Raw genomic sequence first — 17,818 nt, 5'->3', positions numbered from 1 at the left:
TACACACACCGACTCTCACTGGGGTACGGGTCCCACACACACGACTCTCACTGGGGTACGGGTCCCACACACACCGACTCTCACTGGGGTACGGGTCCACGGACACCGACTCTCACTGGGGTATGGGTCCCACGGACACCGACTCTCACTGGGGTACGGGTCCCACACACACCGACTCTCACTGGGGTACGGGTCCCACACACACCGACTCTCACTGGGGTACGGGTCCCACACACACCGACTCTCACTGGGGTACGGGTCCCACACACACCGACTCTCACTGGGGTACGGGTCCCACACACACCGACTCTCACTGGGGTACGGGTCCCACACACACCGACTCTCACTGGGGTACGGGTCCCACACACACCGACTCTCACTGGGGTACGGGTCCCACAGACACCGACTCTCACTGGGGTACGGGTCCCACACACACCGACTCTCACTGGGGTACGGGTCCCACACACACCGACTCTCACTGGGGTACGGGTCCCACACACACCGACTCTCACTGGGGTACGGGTCCCACACACACCGACTCTCACTGGGGTACGGGTCCCACACACACCGACTCTCACTGGGGTACGGGTCCCTCACACACCGACTCTCACTGGGGTACGGGTCCCACAGACACCGACTCTCACTGGGGTACGGGTCCCACACACACCGACTCTCACTGGGGTACGGGTCCCACACACACAGACTCTCACTGGGGTACGGGTCCCACAGACACCGACTCTCACTGGGGTACGGGTCCCACACACACCGACTCTCACTGGGGTACGGGTCCCACAGACACCGACTCTCACTGGGGTACGGGTCCCACACACACCGACTCTCACTGGGGTACGGGTCCCACACACACCGACTCTCACTGGGGTACGGGTCCCACAGACACCGACTCTCACTGGGGGTACGGGTCCCACACACACCGACTCTCACTGGGGTATGGGTCCCACACACACCGACTCTCACTGGGGTACGGGTCCCACAGACACCGACTCTCACTGGGGTACGGGTCCCACAGACACCGACTCTCACTGGGGTACGGGTCCCACACACACCGACTCTCACTGGGGTACGGGTCCCACAGACACCGACTCTCACTGGGGTACGGGTCCCACACACACCGACTCTCACTGGGGGACGGGTCCCACACACACCGACTCTCACTGGGGTACGGGTCCCACACACACTGACTCTCACTGGGGTACGGGTCCCACACACACCGACTCTCACTGGGGTACGGGTCCCACACACACCGACTCTCACTGGGGTACGGGTCCCACAGACACCGACTCTCACTGGGGTACGGGTCCCACACACACCGACTCTCACTGGGGTACGGGTCCCACAGACACCGACTCTCACTGGGGTACGGGTCCCACACACACCGACTCTCACTGGGGTACGGGTCCCACACACACCGACTCTCACTGGGGTACGGGTCCCACAGACACCGACTCTCACTGGGGTACGGGGTCCCACACACACCGACTCTCACTGGGTACGGGTCCCACACACACCGACTCTCACTGGGGTACGGGTCCCACACACACCGACTCTCACTGGGGTACGGGTCCCACACACACCGACTCTCACTGGGGTACGGGTCCCACACACACCGACTCTCACTGGGGACGGGTCCCACACACACCGACTCTCACTGGGGGACGGGTCCCACACACACCGACTCTCACTGGGGTACGGGTCCCACAGACACCGACTCTCACTGGGTACGGGTCCCACACACACCGACTCTCACTGGGGTAACGGGTCCCACACACACCGACTCTCACTGGGGTACGGGTCCCACACACACCGACTCTCACTGGGGTACGGGTCCCACACACACCGACTCTCACTGGGGTACGGGTCCCTCACACACCGACTCTCACTGGGGTACGGGTCCCACAGACACCGACTCTCACTGGGGTACGGGTCCCACACACACCGACTCTCACTGGGTACGGGTCCCACACACACCGACTCTCACTGGGGTAGCGGGTCCCACACACACAGACTCTCACTGGGGTACGGGTCCCACAGACACCGACTCTCACTGGGGTACGGGTCCCACACACACCGACTCTCACTGGGGTACGGGTCCCACAGACACCGACTCTCACTGGGGTACGGGTCCCACACACACCGACTCTCACTGGGGTACGGGTCCCACACACACCGACTCTCACTGGGGTACGGGTCCCACAGACACCGACTCTCACTGGGGTACGGGTCCCACACACACCGACTCTCACTGGGGTACGGGTCCCACAGACACCGACTCTCACTTGGGTACGGGTCCCACACACACCGACTCTCACTGGGGTACGGGTCCCACACACACCGACTCTCACTGGGGGACGGGTCCCACACACACCGACTCTCACTTGGGTACGGGTCCCACACACACCGACTCTCACTGGGGGACGGGTCCCACACACACCGACTCTCACTGGGGTACGGGTCCCACACACACCGACTCTCACTGGGGTACGGGTCCCACACACACCGACTCTCACTGGGGTACGGGTCCCACACACACCGACTCTCACTGGGGTACGGGTCCCACACACACCGACTCTCACTGGGGGACGGGTCCCACACACACCGACTCTCACTGGGGTACGGGTCCCACACACACCGACTCTCACTGGGGTACGGGTCCCACACACACCGACTCTCACTGGGGTACGGGTCCCACACACACCGACTCTCACTGGGGTACGGGTCCCACACACACCGACTCTCACTGGGGTACGGGTCCCACACACACCGAACTCTCACTGGGGTACGGGTCCCACACACACCGACTCTCACTGGGGGACGGGTCCCACACACACCGACTCTCACTGGGGGACGGGTCCCACACACACCGACTCTCACTGGGGTACGGGTCCCACAGACACCGACTCTCACTGGGGTACGGGTCCCACACACACCGACTCTCACTGGGGTACGGGTCCCACACACACCGACTCTCACTGGGGTACGGGTCCCACACACACCGACTCTCACTGGGGTACGGGTCCCACACACACCGACTCTCACTGGGGTACGGGTCCCTCACACACCGACTCTCACTGGGGTACGGGTCCCACAGACACCGACTCTCACTGGGGTACGGGTCCCACACACACCGACTCTCACTGGGGTACGGGTCCCACACACACCGACTCTCACTGGGGTACGGGTCCCACACACACAGACTCTCACTGGGGTACGGGTCCCACAGACACCGACTCTCACTGGGGTACGGGTCCCACACACACCGACTCTCACTGGGGTACGGGTCCCACAGACACCGACTCTCACTGGGGTACGGGTCCCACACACACCGACTCTCACTGGGGTACGGGTCCCACACACACCGACTCTCACTGGGGTACGGGTCCCACAGACACCGACTCTCACTGGGGTACGGGTCCCACACACACCGACTCTCACTGGGGTATGGGTCCCACACACACCGACTCTCACTGGGGTACGGGTCCCACACACACCGACTCTCACTGGGGTACGGGTGATACTGAAAGCGGGGGGAGTGACTCCCTGGAGTCTGCCTGTTGATGTGGTGATGTCCAGTCCAGTCCAGACTCCCTGGTAATCTGGATTCCAGCTCTTTCTTCCCTCTGTCCCTGTGACATCAGAGGGGGAGCAGGTTTAACAGGTCTGTGGGCAGAGACTGTTGGTATTTAGGTGGGTCCCAGGTCCTGGAATTGGAATCAGCTGAGACTTGGAGCAGGCAGCAGGTGTTTCGGTGAGTGGTGGGGCTGATGGAAGAGACAATGTCCAGTTCATTCAATGTCTCAGGGACTGGGAGACGGTGAGGATTAATCTGGGAGCTGAATCTCTTCTTGAGACTGACTTTTTAAACTAAATATAAAATATTTGTTGTAAAGGGAGGGGCTGAGGTTTCAGGGAGTTTGACTCTTGATTTCTGTGGAGTTGAGTTTTCAGAAACTGATTCCCTCTGTCCAGAACCCACACCAGACGGTGCAGTGATGGGACACGGCTGGTAGTGTGTGTGTGGCTTTAAATCCTCAACCTGGGCTCAGCTTGTAGTCTCTGTGTCTGTCTCTTTCTCTGTGTCTGTCTCTTTCTCTGTGTCTGTCTCTTGCTCTGTGTCTGTCTCTTGCTCTGTGTCTGTCTCTTGCTCTGTGTCCCTCTCTTGCTGTGTGTCTGTCTCTTGCTCTGTGTCCCTCTCTTGCTGTGTGTCTGTCTCTTGTCCCTCTCTCTCGCTGTGTGTCTGTCTCTTGTCCCTCTCTCTCTCTCCCCCTCTTGATACCAGTAATGATCTTCTGGTGAACAATCTGTCCCTTTAATTCCTCTCGATATTAATTCACCTGCTGTAAATTCCAGGCACTTTCTCTCCATTTTCATTGGATGATTTGTGAAGTGAGATCTTGGCCTTTGATCTGGACTATTTTTGAGTTTAAAAATTTTTTTTTTTTTAAATTACTAATTTCTTTTTACTTCTGAGCATTTTGAGTGAGTAAAGAGTTTTTAAAAACTATTTTAATGTAGAATCTGAAAGTGGGATTTTGTGAAATGACAGAACTGGAGAGTAATGAAATATTGTTGGGGAATTTGCTGAGATTAACCCCCTCTCCCCCCTCTCCTCTCCCCCTCCCCCCCCCCTCTCCCCCCTCCCCCGGGCTCAGGCTCCCGGTGGAAATCAGCATCACCGTTAAATGTTTTTGTCTTTTTGATTCTGGTTCTGCCCAAAATTCCTGCCGAGCCGTGGCGAGGGGTGTGAGCAGGTGATCTATCAGGGTGCGGTTTGATTGTCCCTCAGTCTGTTACTCGGGCCCTGCCTGCACTGTGTGTGAGTGAAAGGACAGACTTTCATTTCTACAGGAACCTCAGGACTTCCCAAATCACTTTACAGCCAATGAAGTACATTTGAAGTGAGGTCACTGTTGTAATGTGGGAAACGTGGCGGCCAATTTGCGCACAGCAAGATCCCACAAACAGCAAATGTGATAAATGACCAGATCTTTTTAGTGATGTTGGTTGAGGGATAAACATTAGCCCAGGACACCGGGGAGAACTCCCCCCTGCTCTCCTTCAAAATAGTGGCCGTGGGATCTTTTACACTCACCTGAGAGGGGCAGACGGGGCCTCGGTTTAACGTCTCATCCGAAAGACTGACCCTCCGGCAGGGCAGCGCTCCCTCGGCACTGCACTGGGAGTGTCGGCCTGAATTTTGTGCTCGAGTCTCTGGAGTGGGGCTGGAACCCTCTGACTCTGAGGTGTGAGACCCACTGGATCACAGCTGGGGTCGGGGCCTGTAACTGATCACTGTGTCCTCTCCTTGGTAGCTTGAAAGACGCGAGGAAGTTTGACGGAGAACCATGGGAGAGACGAGCGTGTCCCCGGCGGTCAAGGCCGTCCTCATCCTCGGCAAAGTGGTCCTCGGGGTAAGTGGCCTCGCCGGGTAAACGGGGGGGGGGGCCGAGAGAGAGCACGGGGTCCGCGCCCCGCTGGGAGTCGGGGTCTGTGGGGGGGGCCCGCGCCCCGGTGGGAGTCGGGGTCTGTGGGGGGGGCCCGCGCCCCGGTGGGAGTCGGGGTCTGTGGGACCTGCGGAAGAGGAATTTGGTGACATATTTCTTGAATATGTTGTTGAAAGGATCTAAAGGAAATGCAGAATCCCTCTTCCCCCTCCCCTCCCCCTCGTCACTGACCTTTCCCTATGGTCATGTGGCGGACGATCGGAGAGCGTCAGAAGGAATCAGCCTGGGGCTCTGAGCTGGAGCCTGGAATGTGGTTAAACTCCCAGGAATCTCCCCGAACCAGTTTGGTGGGGACTCCGGTCTCTTGCTGTTGAAATGTGAAACTCCTGTCGTCTTGTTAATGTCGCGGACGGGGAGTGGAGGGGAGGGGACGGGACGGGGAGTGGAGGGGGACGACATCGAGTCACACAAAGGGGAGTGGAAATCTGGAACTCTTTTCTTTTTCCCCCCCCTCTCTCCTGCCCAAAACAAATTGTTGTTGAGTCTTGGGGTCAGTTTGAAAACTTCCAAACTGCGATTTAAAAGGTGTTTGTTGGGTTACGGAACCAAGCCGGGTAAATGGAGTTCAGATACACATCAGTCCTAATCTAATTGAATGGCTGAACAGGCTCGAGGGGCTGAATGGCCTGTCATAGAACGATACAGCACAGGAGGAGGCCATTCGGCCCTTTGTGCCTGTGCTAGCCCTTTGAAAGAGCTTTCCAATTAGTCCCATTTTTTTTCCCCTTTTCAAGTATTTATCCAATTGCCCTTTTGAAAGTTATTATTGAATCTGCTCCCACCGCCCTTTCAGGCAGCGCATTCCAGATCAGAACAACTCGCTGCGTAAAAAACATTCTCCTCATCTCCCCCTCTGGTTCTTTTACCAATTATCTTAAATCTGTGTCCTCTGGTCACCGACCCTCCTGCCACTGGAAACAGTCTCTCCTTATTTACTCTATCAAAACCCCTCATGATTTTGAACCCCTCGATTAAATCTCCCCTTAACCTTCTCTGCTCTGAGGAGAACAATCCCAGCTTCTCCAGTCTCTCCACATAACTGAAGTCCCTCATCCCTGGGACCATTCTGGTAAATCTCCTCCGCACCCTCTCGAGGCCTTGAGAACAGTCCCCAGCGGTGGGAAGGGGTGAGGTGAGGGGGGAGACTGGAGTCTGTTTCCTCGTTTCCCCCCCCGGGAGGGTTTGGTTGCGATGATGGGCCTCGGTTTCTCCGTGGTGCCTGGTCCAATGCGTGGGGTGTATCTCTCTCTCTCTCTCTCTAGCTCGCTGGCATTGCGCTGTTTGCGGAGACCATCTGGGTCGTCACCGACCAATACCGGGTCTACCCTGTCCTGGGGGCGTCTGGGAAGGATGACGTGTTTGCCGGGGCTTGGATTGCCATCTTCACCGGATTCGCCTTCTTCTGTCTCTCGGTCTTTGGGATCCTCGCCGTGCTGAGTGAGAGTCGGACCATGGTCATCACGGTGAGTGTCGAGGGGCGGGAGGAGGAGGAGGGGGGGGGGGGGAAAGGAAAGGAGTGGGAGAGATGATCCGAGGTTTGCTGAAGAACTGGTTGAGCCCGAGGCCCTGTGGCGAAGTTGGCTGATCGGAGGTGGGCTACAATTGGCCTCAGTGCCCCTGGGTCAGGGTTCACGCTCCAGATCCTGTGACTCGTACCAGAGTGTGTCCAGGAGTCCAGTGAGGAAAGGGTGGGCCTTGGCCGTGATGCCCACTGTAGTTGAATAGCCTGGACTCGTGCAGGACGAACGGGTGGGAGAGTGCGGTTCTGATGGGCAGCCAGTGAGTGGGGGGTTGTGAACAGCGGGGACTGTCTCATGATGCCGTCTTTCTTTCCTTCCTTCCTGACAGTACCTGGTGCTAATGCTGATTGTTTACATCTTTGAATGTGCCTCCTGTATCACCTCAATCACACACCGGGATTATGTAAGTACAGTCCGATCCCACAGCGCTATCGGGGTCGGGTCTCACAGGAGCAACGAGCCAGTTCACTCGAGTCCCTCACTCTTTACGATGAGCAGTGCTGAAGATGGTGCTTACTTCCAGGGCCGATGGTCACGGTGCTGCCTCAGCCCCACACCGGGCAGGAAAGACCCAGGCTCAATCCGCCGGCCTTTCCTGAGCCACCGGGGTGGGAGGGCTACAAGGTACCTCGACCCCCCCCCTGGGTTGTTGGGGGGAATGAGCCAGCCCTCCTGATCGCTGACCAGTGGCCTCTTCTGGAAGGTGTGTGTGTGTGTGCACGCCCTGGGCTAGATGCCCTTTCGTGGTCGGCTCGCAGGAAGGACGGTCACTTGGGCCCGCGGAACCTGCGAGAGTCCGAGCGATCGGGGAGGGAGCAGGACTTGAGGAACAGCAATTTCTGGGTTAATATTTTGCGGTGGAAGTTTCCGGTGAATTGGCCGAATGTGTGGGGGCGGAGAGAGGCCCACCGATTGGGTCAAGGACAGAGGGCGAATGGGCGAGTGGCAGCGAAGGAAGGTCCAAGAGCCGATTGAAAAGGGACCTTGAATTTCCACATTGCCTTCTCCGGACCTCCCAAAGTGATTTACAGCCAATGGAGTAATTGTGACGTGTGGGTCACTGTTGTAATCTTGGACATGAGGGTCACGTGACGGGGCTCGAGTGCACAGATTGAGGGACGGTTTGGGGCTCGGGACGGTTTGGGGCTCGGGACGGTTTGGGGCTCGGGACGGATTGGGGCGACTGCAGTCCAGGTGCGTCTCTGTGGAACGCACTGCTCACTAATCCTCTTGTCTCTCAGCTCACCTCCAATCCGAACTTTGTGAAGAAACAAATGCTCCAATATTACGGGGACTCCTCGTCAAATCGAGGCCGTGACCTGACTGTGATGTGGAACCGTGTTATGTCTCAGGTAGGGCGATTGATGTGAGCCGGCCTGAACTCTGCCCAACGTGTTGGGGTTTGATCTCGGCCCACTTTCCTCATTAAAGTCCCTTCAATCCCGTGTGTTGATTACCCAGAATGTTTTGAGATGAAGGGGCCGAGGTCTGGGGATAAACGAGGAGACCAGGTGACTGGGATCGGGCAGTGACCGTCGCCAGAATCTTCTGCCTGGCTCAGCCATCGAATCGGGAAAGATTTACCCGAACCGCAAGGGGAAGCAAACTATCTGACCAATCCCGTAATAACTTAAATACTCTTACACAGGAACAGGAGGAGGCCATTCAGCCCCTCGAGCCTGTTCTGCCATTCAATCAGATCATGGCTGATCTGTATCTTAACCCCATCTACCCGCCTTGTTTCCGTAACCCTAATCCCCTCACCCAACAAATTGAAGATGGTTTCTTTGCCCCCACTGTGGGCTCGAAGGGGGAGGATGGGGATCGATGGCTACTCGTTGACTTCCTAATATTGGACTTCCCCCTCCTCCAGGAGCAATGCTGTGGGTCTGTAGGGCCCACGGACTGGGTCGATCATACCTCCTTCTTCAGGACCATGTACAACGAGACATTTGCTCCCTGGCCTTTCCAATGCTGCAAAAGGAACGCCAACTCTGAGATCATCGACCAGGGTGGCTGTGCTGTGGGCCATCGGGACTTTCTATATCACAAGGTGAGTCGCTACTGCTGGCTGACACGAGGTCCTTCTGACTCTCTCCGTGTGCTCCTGTCTACCCACCTTGCACTCTCCACGCAGGCAAACTCTGTCTCTTACTTCTCTAACTTGAGCTCCCTCTTGTTCCTCCTCCATACCAATGGCTATCCACTCATCCCTTTCCCCAACCCTGTCCATTCTGATTCCATCCTACCCTCCTGAGGTGCTCACAACCTCCAGCCCCTTCAATGGAGAAGGAAGTCTAATTAATATCTTTACACTTCAAGTCTTCCCTCTACCTTTTTTAGTTCTTTGTCTGTTGGTGATCTTGCCATCCATCTCCTCCTAATCTCTCGTTCAACTCCCACATCTCCAAGGCTGGAGATGACCCAAAATGTCTGGCTTCCTGACCAGAGACTGTCTGAGGCTGTGGTTTGCTTTTTAATTTTTTCTTGAGTCTAGTCTCCATATTTGTGGCAAACCAGGAACCTCTCCCTGGGAGAAAACTCTGAAAAATCTACCATCTCGTTTCGCGTGAGGTCCTGACCTGTATCCATGTCCTCGTACTTCTTTCCCATCCAGGTTTGAGTCTCTCGTGCCATTTTGTTACCTCCAGATTTGACTCTTCCAACACTCTCCTGACCGGCCTCCCATTTTCCATCCTCCGTAAACTCCGGCTCATCCAAAACTCTGCCCCGTATCCTAACTCTCACCGAGTCCCGTTCATCCATCACCCCCTGTGCTCGCTGACCTACATCAGCTCCCGGTCCGGGAACGCCTCGCTTTTTAAAAAAATTCTCATTCTTGTGTTCAAATCCCTCCTTGGCCTCCTCCCTATCTCTGTAACCTCCTCCAGCCCCTAAACCCTCCGTGATCTCTGCGCTCCTCCAATTCTGGCCTCTTGCGCATCTCCACCCCCCCCGATTTTCCTCCCCACCATTGGCGGCCGTGCCTTCAGCTGCCTGGGCCCTAAGCTCTGGAATTCCCTCCCCAAACCTCTCCGCCTCTCTTTCCTCCTTTAAGACGCTCCTTAAAACCTCCCTCTTTGACCAAGCTTTTGGTCACCTGTCCTAATATCTCCTGATGTGGCTCGATGTCAAATTCTGTCTGATTTACGGTCCTGTGAAGTGCCTCGGGATGTTTTACTGTGTTCAAGGCGCTATATAAATGCAGGTTGTTGTTTCTCACTCAGGGTTGTTTTGATTACTTCAGTACTGCAATCAACAGCTATGCCTGGGGTGTTGCTTGGTTTGGATTTGCCATCCTCATGTGGACGGTATGTGTTACAGCCACTTATTGCTCAGAGATCTTCCTCTGCTCTATTTTATTGGCAGTGTGTCCAGGGGACACCTGAGATCTGGCAGTAGATGAGTAATCCAGTCCGGAAAGACCAGCTCACTTTGTGTACAGGTAGCGGGTGACATTTGGTGTCACTGACCCTAGAAAACTGTCTGTTTGTGTTGGGGGGGCAGGGAGCATTACAACATCACACCCCCTCCCTTACCCTCAAACCCTCCCCTGGTTTGATGTCCCTTAACTGGGTCTCCAGCCCAACTCTTGGACGGTTCTGCGGTTATGGGGATAGATTCTCAAACATTCACCTTGTAGATGGGTGAGGAACAGTCTTCTGGTTGTCTAATCAGTTGAGGTGTGTCGTGTCTCCCCTTTTTTCACTCTTCTCCCCAAGGTGTGTTGCCCCCTGGTCTGTCCTCCCCTTCTCCCTCTTTCCCACCCCACCCCAGTGACCCACGGTGCTGGCAGCAGAGCTGAAACTCATTCTACCCCTGCCCAAAATCCACCCATCCTTACCAGAAGAGATCAAGGGTTGGTGGTGGGGAGCAAGAAGCCCTCCCACTGGGGCCTGTCGGCACAGAGGCTAAATGCTGACCCCCTCCTCCCCCAGCCCAGTTACAATCAGATCCTCTGCACCCGTTTTAAGTTTGGGCTCTGGTGAGACCTCACCTGGAGTACTGTGTACAGTTTTGGTCTCCTTATCTAAGGAAGGATATACTTGCCTTAGAGGCGGTGTAACAAAGGTTCACTAGATTGATTCCTGGGATGAGAGGGTTGTCCTAATGAGGAGAGATTGAGTAGAATGGGCCGATACTCTCTGGAGTTTAGAAGAATGAGAGGTGATCTCATTGATACATATAAAATTCTGAAGGGGCTTGACAGGGTAGATGCTGAGAGGCTGTTTCCCCCGGCTGGAGAGTCTAGAACTCGGGGCATAGTCTCAGGATAAGGGGTCGGTCATTTAGGACTGAGATGAGGAGGAATTTCTTCACTCAGAGGGTTGTGAATCTTTGGAATTCTCTGCCCCAGAGGGCTGTGGATGCTCAGTCATTGAATATATTCAAGATGTGGAGATGCCGGTGATGGACTGGGGTTGACAATTGTAAACAATTTTACAACACCAAGTTATAGTCCAGCAATTTTATTTTAAATTCACAAGCTTTCGGAGGCTTCCTCCTTCGTCAGGTACATTTACCTGACGAAGGAGGAAGCCTCCGAAAGCTTGTGAATTTAAAATAAAATTGCTGGACTATAACTTGGTGTTGTAAAATTGTTTACGAATATATTCAAGACTGAGATCGATAGATTTTTGGACTCTAGGGGAATCAAGGGATATGGGGATCGGGCGGGAAAGTGGAGTTGAGGTCGAAGATCAGCCATGATCTGATTGAATGGCGGAGCAGGCTCGAGGGGCCGAATGGCCTTATCCTGCTCCTATTTCTTATGTGAGGAAACTAGAAGATTCTTTCCTGTGGCCCGATCTCTTCAGCCAATGGAACTGACCACTGCAGGCGACGTGAAACTGTAAAGACTAGTGTGGATTCAGTGTGTGAAACTGGACTAACTCTCTGCTGTTTCTTCCATTTTCTAGTTTTTCCTTCTGGTTCTAACCATGTATTACCTCACTACCCTGTAAAAATGGCGCCCAGGAGGAGTGGACAATGATTTCTCAACTCTACCTACTTAACGTTTATGAAACGAATGTTTGTTTCTTTATGCACCTCAACTCTGACACTCTCTTAATCCATCAAAAGAAGTCTCCGTCACTGCAGCTTGTTCCCTCCCTGACTCCCAGCCCAAGAGAAACTACTGCAGAGCCACTCCTTAATTACACGATAAATTGTTAATCGACCTTCCAGATGCCTTGTTCAGTCCATGCAGACTCGTTACTGGGTCTGAGCTACAGAGTTTATTTCTGAAGAACTCCACTTCCCCCTCATTCCGCCCACTTGGAGCACATCCTCCAACTGGGCCATCTGGACATCCATGGACATTGGCTTTGATTTTCCCAAATCCAAGTCCACAGGGAGCCTGGTGAAACTGGATTCTGGAATCTCTGACTCCAAGCTCTGACCTTGTTCCTAAGATCTAAAGAACCTCTGACTGACCAAGGGTTGGCTTTGGGATCTAATATCCTGTGGACGACCAACCTTGAAGCTGGCTGCCATGTGCCAAATTGCCTCCGCTTGGCCCAGTCTAAGCCTGGTTTAGAAGTTGATTGTTGGAGGCAAAGTTTAGCTGGAGTCCATGGTCCTTTTGGCAGCCACCAGAAGTTAGGAGATTCCCATTTTTCTTGACTTCCGATGAGATGGGATTTCAAAGCCTTGGTGGGAAAAGCCAGTTTTTCTGCATCCCAAACATTCCTTCCGAGCACTTCTCCTACTGATGGACTTTCAATGACCCGATCTCTGATCCTCGTTGGTGTAACCTTCCCCCTGCTCTTCCTTGCCCAGTGTTGGGTCTGTCAGATGATGTGAAGAAATTGCTCAGCGATAACTACTTGTAATGCTGAGCTGTGAGTGGCTTTCCAGTGTCCTGTGCGTGTACGAGAGATCAGATACATTAACCGTCTGAAACTCCAACACTCTGCACTGATCAGCAATTCCTGATCGAGGAGGAGCTGGATGGTGATGGGAGCAGGGCCGGGTGAGCTGTAGATTGAGCTGAAATGTTTGGGGTTGGGTATTGATTGAGTGACTTACACTGAGTTGTGAAGTTGGATTTTTTTTTAAATATAATCTTGGCTATTTTCAACATGTTTTAAATGGTGATTAATTGTCCAGTGACTCGTGTATGAAGGGGTCTGGGGAGTAGGGTAGAGAGGGTCGGTTTCTCTTGGTCACTCGATGAATACCCCACCTCGAGTATCTAAAGTTTGATTTTTGAAATTGCTTTGTCTGTTAACTCATGTATCCCAGTTAAACACTTGTGTATATTTTATATACTATTAAACGTTTTCATGACGATCGATGTCTCATGGGGGTTGTCTGACTAACTGCACTGGGATAACTCAGTCACAGTCTGAGTGGAACACCTGATCTGGATTGAGAGTCGAGTTTTGACTGGAACACTCGGTAAGTGTGGGACAAATGTCTCGGAGCAGGAAGGTCACCAGTCCAGAGTGTAGACGGGAGGAAGTCCCATTTCTACAGCACCTCTCACCACCTCCAGACTTCCCAAAGCACTTTACAGCCAATCAGATACAACCGTGGCCACACTTCACAAGTAATGTCGGAAACAGGGCAGCCACATTTGCGCACAGCAAGATCCCACAAACAGCAATGTGATAAATGACCAGATCATCTGCGTGTGTCGACCTCCAGTCTCTGGGGTGAGACTTGAACCCGTGACTTTCTGACACCGAGAGAGAGAGATGCCCACTGAGCAATGGCTGACACCTTTAATCTTTCTTCTGCCTCGAGGAGGGTTGGGGACAGTCTGATGGTGAGGTACTGGCCAGTCCATCCCGAGTGGGGATGATGGAGGGGGTGGTATTGAAGTATTCTGGGGTCTTGTGACCCTGGTGCAGCTGAGAATTCCCCCCCTGGGTGACTCCTGCTCTCAGTGTTGAGCGTGGAGGATTCAGTGTCCTGGGACTAGCTTAGTGGTATAAACTGGGCGACACTGACATGTTGGGCCGAAGGGCCTGTTTCCATGTTGTAACTTCTATGACACACAGGCCCAGGACCGCATCAAAACACATCTTGTTTTCTCCTTTTGATCAGATCCATGTTTTAGTAAGTTTTTTTTTCCCTCTTCTCTCTCTTCCCCCCCCCCCCTTCCTTCCATACCCTCCCACCCTCAACACTGACCCTCCCTCGGTGCTGCCCCTCCGACGGTGCAGCCCTGGATTTTGTGTTCGAGGCTCGAACCCCACAACCTCTGATTCCCAGCGGGGAGGGTGCAATTGTCTGGGGGAGGGGGGAGGGGTGCGGATCCCCTCGGTGCAGCTTGTGGACGGGCAGGGATACGTACAATAGCCCTGGAATCTGGAAGGGTGGGGAACTGGAACTGATCTCTGAATTCTTGTCTGGCACTCCCGCCTTGTCCTGGAGCCACCGGCTGCTTGTGACATCAAATTCCAATCACAGGCAGTCACTGAGATCAACCCTGGCTCCTTAATCCTCTCCTGGAATTTGCCCATCCGCTGCTGAAACCCTCACCCAGGCCTTTGTCACCTCCAGACTCGACTATTCCAATGCTCTCCTGGCCGGTCTCCCATCTTCCACCCTCCATAAACTCGAGCTCATCCAAAACTCTGCTGCTCCGTATCCTAACTCACACCGAGTCCCGTTCACCCATCACCCCCTGTGCTCGCTGACCTACATTGGCTCCCGGTCCAGGAACGCCTCGATTTTAAAATTCTCATCCTCGTGTTCATGGCCCTCGCCCCCCTCCCTATCTCTGTAACCTCCGCCAGCCCGACAACCCTCCGAGATCTCTGCGCTCCCCCGATTCCCATCGCTCCACCATCGGCGGCCGTGCCTTCAGCTGCCTGGGCCCTGAGCTCTGGAATTCCCTCCCTAAACCTCTCCGCCTCTCTCTCTCCTCCTTTAAGACGCTCCTTAAAACCTCCCTCTTTGACCGAGCTTTTGGTCACCTGTCCTAATATCTCCTTATGTGGCTTGGTGGCAAATTCTGTCTGATTTACGCTCCTGTGAAGCGCCTCGGGGACGTTTTACTCAGTTAAAGGCGCTGGATAAATGCAGGTTATTGTTTTCCCCGCAGACGCTGACCAGAGATCAGAGTTGCCAACTCTGATTAGACGTATTCCTGGAGGTTTCATCAGATGACCTCCAGCTGCACCCTCCCCCATCTCCCAGTACTTTTAGAACTAATAAACAAAGAAAATTAAAATTTAAACCTCCCCTGTGATATTTCTCCTGTGTGTTGATCGCAGGAGATTATATTCCATTCCTGGAGCGTTGGCAACCACTAACCTGTGCCCCCGACGGGCTGGTGATTTCACCACTGCGATCGTGGAGCCCTGGAGGTGGTACCCGACTGGTTCACTTTCTCCCTCTCCCTCCCTCCCTTCCCATCCTCCTCCCCTTCCCTCCTTTCTCCCTCTCTTTCCCTGCCCCTCCCTTTCCCCCTCACTCCCTCTCCCCATCTCTCTCTCCGTTCCCCCCCCCCCCCAGACTCTGCCAGATTATGAACGGTACATTCTGTTTCCGCTCCCTTGCTGGGGCCCTGCACAGACGGGAGGCCTGGGGGTGCGAGACTGTGACAATCAGCTCCCCCAGTCAGGCCGATACCAGCTCAAAAACAAGACTGAGGCAAGAAGCAGAGTGGATCCAGTTAGACAGGTTCTCCCAGCCCAGCAAGTTCCACACAGTCTGTTCACTGACATGAGTCAGCAAGGATGTGGCTCAGTGGGTCGGTCGGTCGGTCTGTCTGTCTCTCTCTCTCCTCTGAAGGTCGTGGGTTCGAGCTCCCACTCCAGAGACTTGAGCCAATAATGCAGGCCGACTCTCCCAGTGCAGCACCGAGGGAACGCTGTACGGTTGGAGTTGCCATCTTTCGGATGGATGTAAACGAGCAGCCAGGACTCCTGCTCCTGATCACTGTCCAGTGACCCCTGGGTTAGAGAGAGGGGGAAATCAGCCAGGGTTCCTGCTCCCGATCACTGTCCAGTGACCCCTGGGTTAGAGAGAGGGGGAAATCAGCCAGGGTTCCTGCTCCCGATCACTGTCCAGTGACCCCTGGGTTAGAGAGAGGGGGAAATCAGCCAGGGTTCCTGCTCCCGATCACTGTCCAGTGACCCCCGGGTTAGAGAGAGGGGGAAATCAGCCAGGGTTCCTGCTCCCGATCACTGTCCAGTGATCCCTGGGTTAGAGAGAGGGGGAAATCAGCCAGGGTTCCTGCTCCCGATCACTGTCCAGTGACCCCTGGGTTAGAGAGGGGGGAAATCAGCCAGGGTTCCTGCTCCTGATCACTGTCCAGTGACCCCTGGGTTAGAGAGAGAGGGAAATCAGCCCAGGTTCCTGCTCCCGATCACTGTCCAGTGACCCCTGCTGGAAGGTGTGTTTGTACACATTAGGTGAGGACAGGATTGGCCTGGACTTTGACTGTTGAACGCGCTGCTGACACTCACACACAAACCCGTCCCCCAGCGAGAGTCAGCGGCGTTAGGGGGACTGTCGGGGGAGGTGGGCGAGAGAAGGCAAGAATATCCTGAGGGTGAGAGGAAGCTTTGCCCAGCTGGCTGGTGCCTTTCCCACATTACAATGTTTCATTGTCTGCAAAGCACTTTGGGCCGTCCTCAGATTGTGAAAGGTGATTATAGAAATACACGTACATCCTTTTTTAAAGAGAGGCGGTCTGTCCCTTTAAGAACAGCGGTCTGACGCTTTGCAAGGCAGTCTGTCCCTTTAAGAGAGGCAGTCTGTCTTTTTAAAAGAGGCAGTCTGTCCCTTTAACAGAGGCAAGTCTGTCCCTTTAACAGAGGCAAGTCTGTCCCTTTAACAGAGGCAAGTCTGTCCCTTTAACAGAGGCAATCTGTCCCTTTAACAGAGGCAATCTGTCCCTTTAACAGAGGCAAGTCTGTCCCTTTAACAGAGGCAGTCTGTCCTTTTAACAGAGGCAATCTGTCCCTTTAAGAGAGGCAGTCTATCCCTTTAACAGAGGCAGTCTGTCCCTTTAAGAGAGGCAATCTGTCCCTTTAACAGAGGCAAGTCTGTCCCTTTAAGAGAGGCAATCTGTCCCTTTAACAGAGGCAGTCTGTCCCTTTAAGAGAAGTGGTCCTGACACTTTTTCCTTGGCAAAGCAAATGTCCAGCATTGTATAGAGTAACGCTGCCGCCCACTGGCTGAAGGCAGCACTGCAGGAACAATCTCACCACCTCCCACGGCCGACCCGTTCCTGATTATATCGGATCAGAGAGGGCAGGTATCGGAGGACACTGCCCCAGGTCACCGGGAATATGACCCACTCTGCTCTCTATTCAGATCCTGAGGGTCCTGCTCTGCTCTGCTGCTCGGTTCAGTTTTATTTTATTCCCACTTCCTTCACCGGCCTTTTATTTGGGGGCCTGTGACCTCTGCCCTCTGTGCTGCAGGTACACAAAAGCCGGATAATGGTCTGTGTACACTGTCCGCACCCCTTCAACCTGCAGTACACCCAGGACGGTGCGGGTACACACTGGCATCATCCATTGGCTTTTTGTCCTCAGCACCTCTCCCCTCCTCCCCTGAACCACCGACTCTCACTGGGTCAAAGGTCATGATGTGGAGATGCCGGTGATGGACTGGGGTTGACAATTGTAAACAATTTTACAACACCAAGTTATAGTCCAGCAATTTTATTTTAAATTCACAAGCTTTCGGAGGCTACCTCCTTCCTCCTTCACATCGTTCACCTGAGGAAGGAGGAAGCCTCCGAAAGCTTGTGAATTTAAAATAAAATTGCTGGACTATAACTTGGTGTTGTAAAATTGTTTACAATGGGTC

General features: G+C 54.2%; 1 protein-coding gene across 1 annotated transcript; it reads left to right on the top strand.

Moving 5' to 3' along the window:
* The first annotated feature begins 3,695 nt into the window (after nucleotides 1–3,695).
* upk1a (uroplakin 1a) lies at nucleotides 3,696–13,333 on the top strand. The gene is made up of 8 exons (XM_067977091.1): nucleotides 3,696–3,763; nucleotides 5,328–5,426; nucleotides 6,782–6,982; nucleotides 7,368–7,442; nucleotides 8,281–8,391; nucleotides 8,913–9,092; nucleotides 10,267–10,350; nucleotides 11,959–13,333. Exons 2-8 carry the CDS (start codon nucleotides 5,361–5,363, stop codon nucleotides 12,001–12,003), a joined length of 762 nt encoding a protein of 253 aa, XP_067833192.1. The 5' UTR covers nucleotides 3,696–3,763; nucleotides 5,328–5,360; the 3' UTR covers nucleotides 12,004–13,333.
* Nucleotides 13,334–17,818: the final 4,485 nt, after the last annotated feature.

This window comes from Heptranchias perlo, unplaced genomic scaffold, assembly GCF_035084215.1.
Source record: "Heptranchias perlo isolate sHepPer1 unplaced genomic scaffold, sHepPer1.hap1 HAP1_SCAFFOLD_1251, whole genome shotgun sequence".
In the NCBI taxonomy this organism is placed as follows: Eukaryota; Metazoa; Chordata; class Chondrichthyes; order Hexanchiformes; family Hexanchidae; genus Heptranchias; species Heptranchias perlo.
The sequence above is the reverse complement of the archived record's forward strand: the minus strand, read 5'-3'. Positions and strand labels throughout refer to the sequence as shown.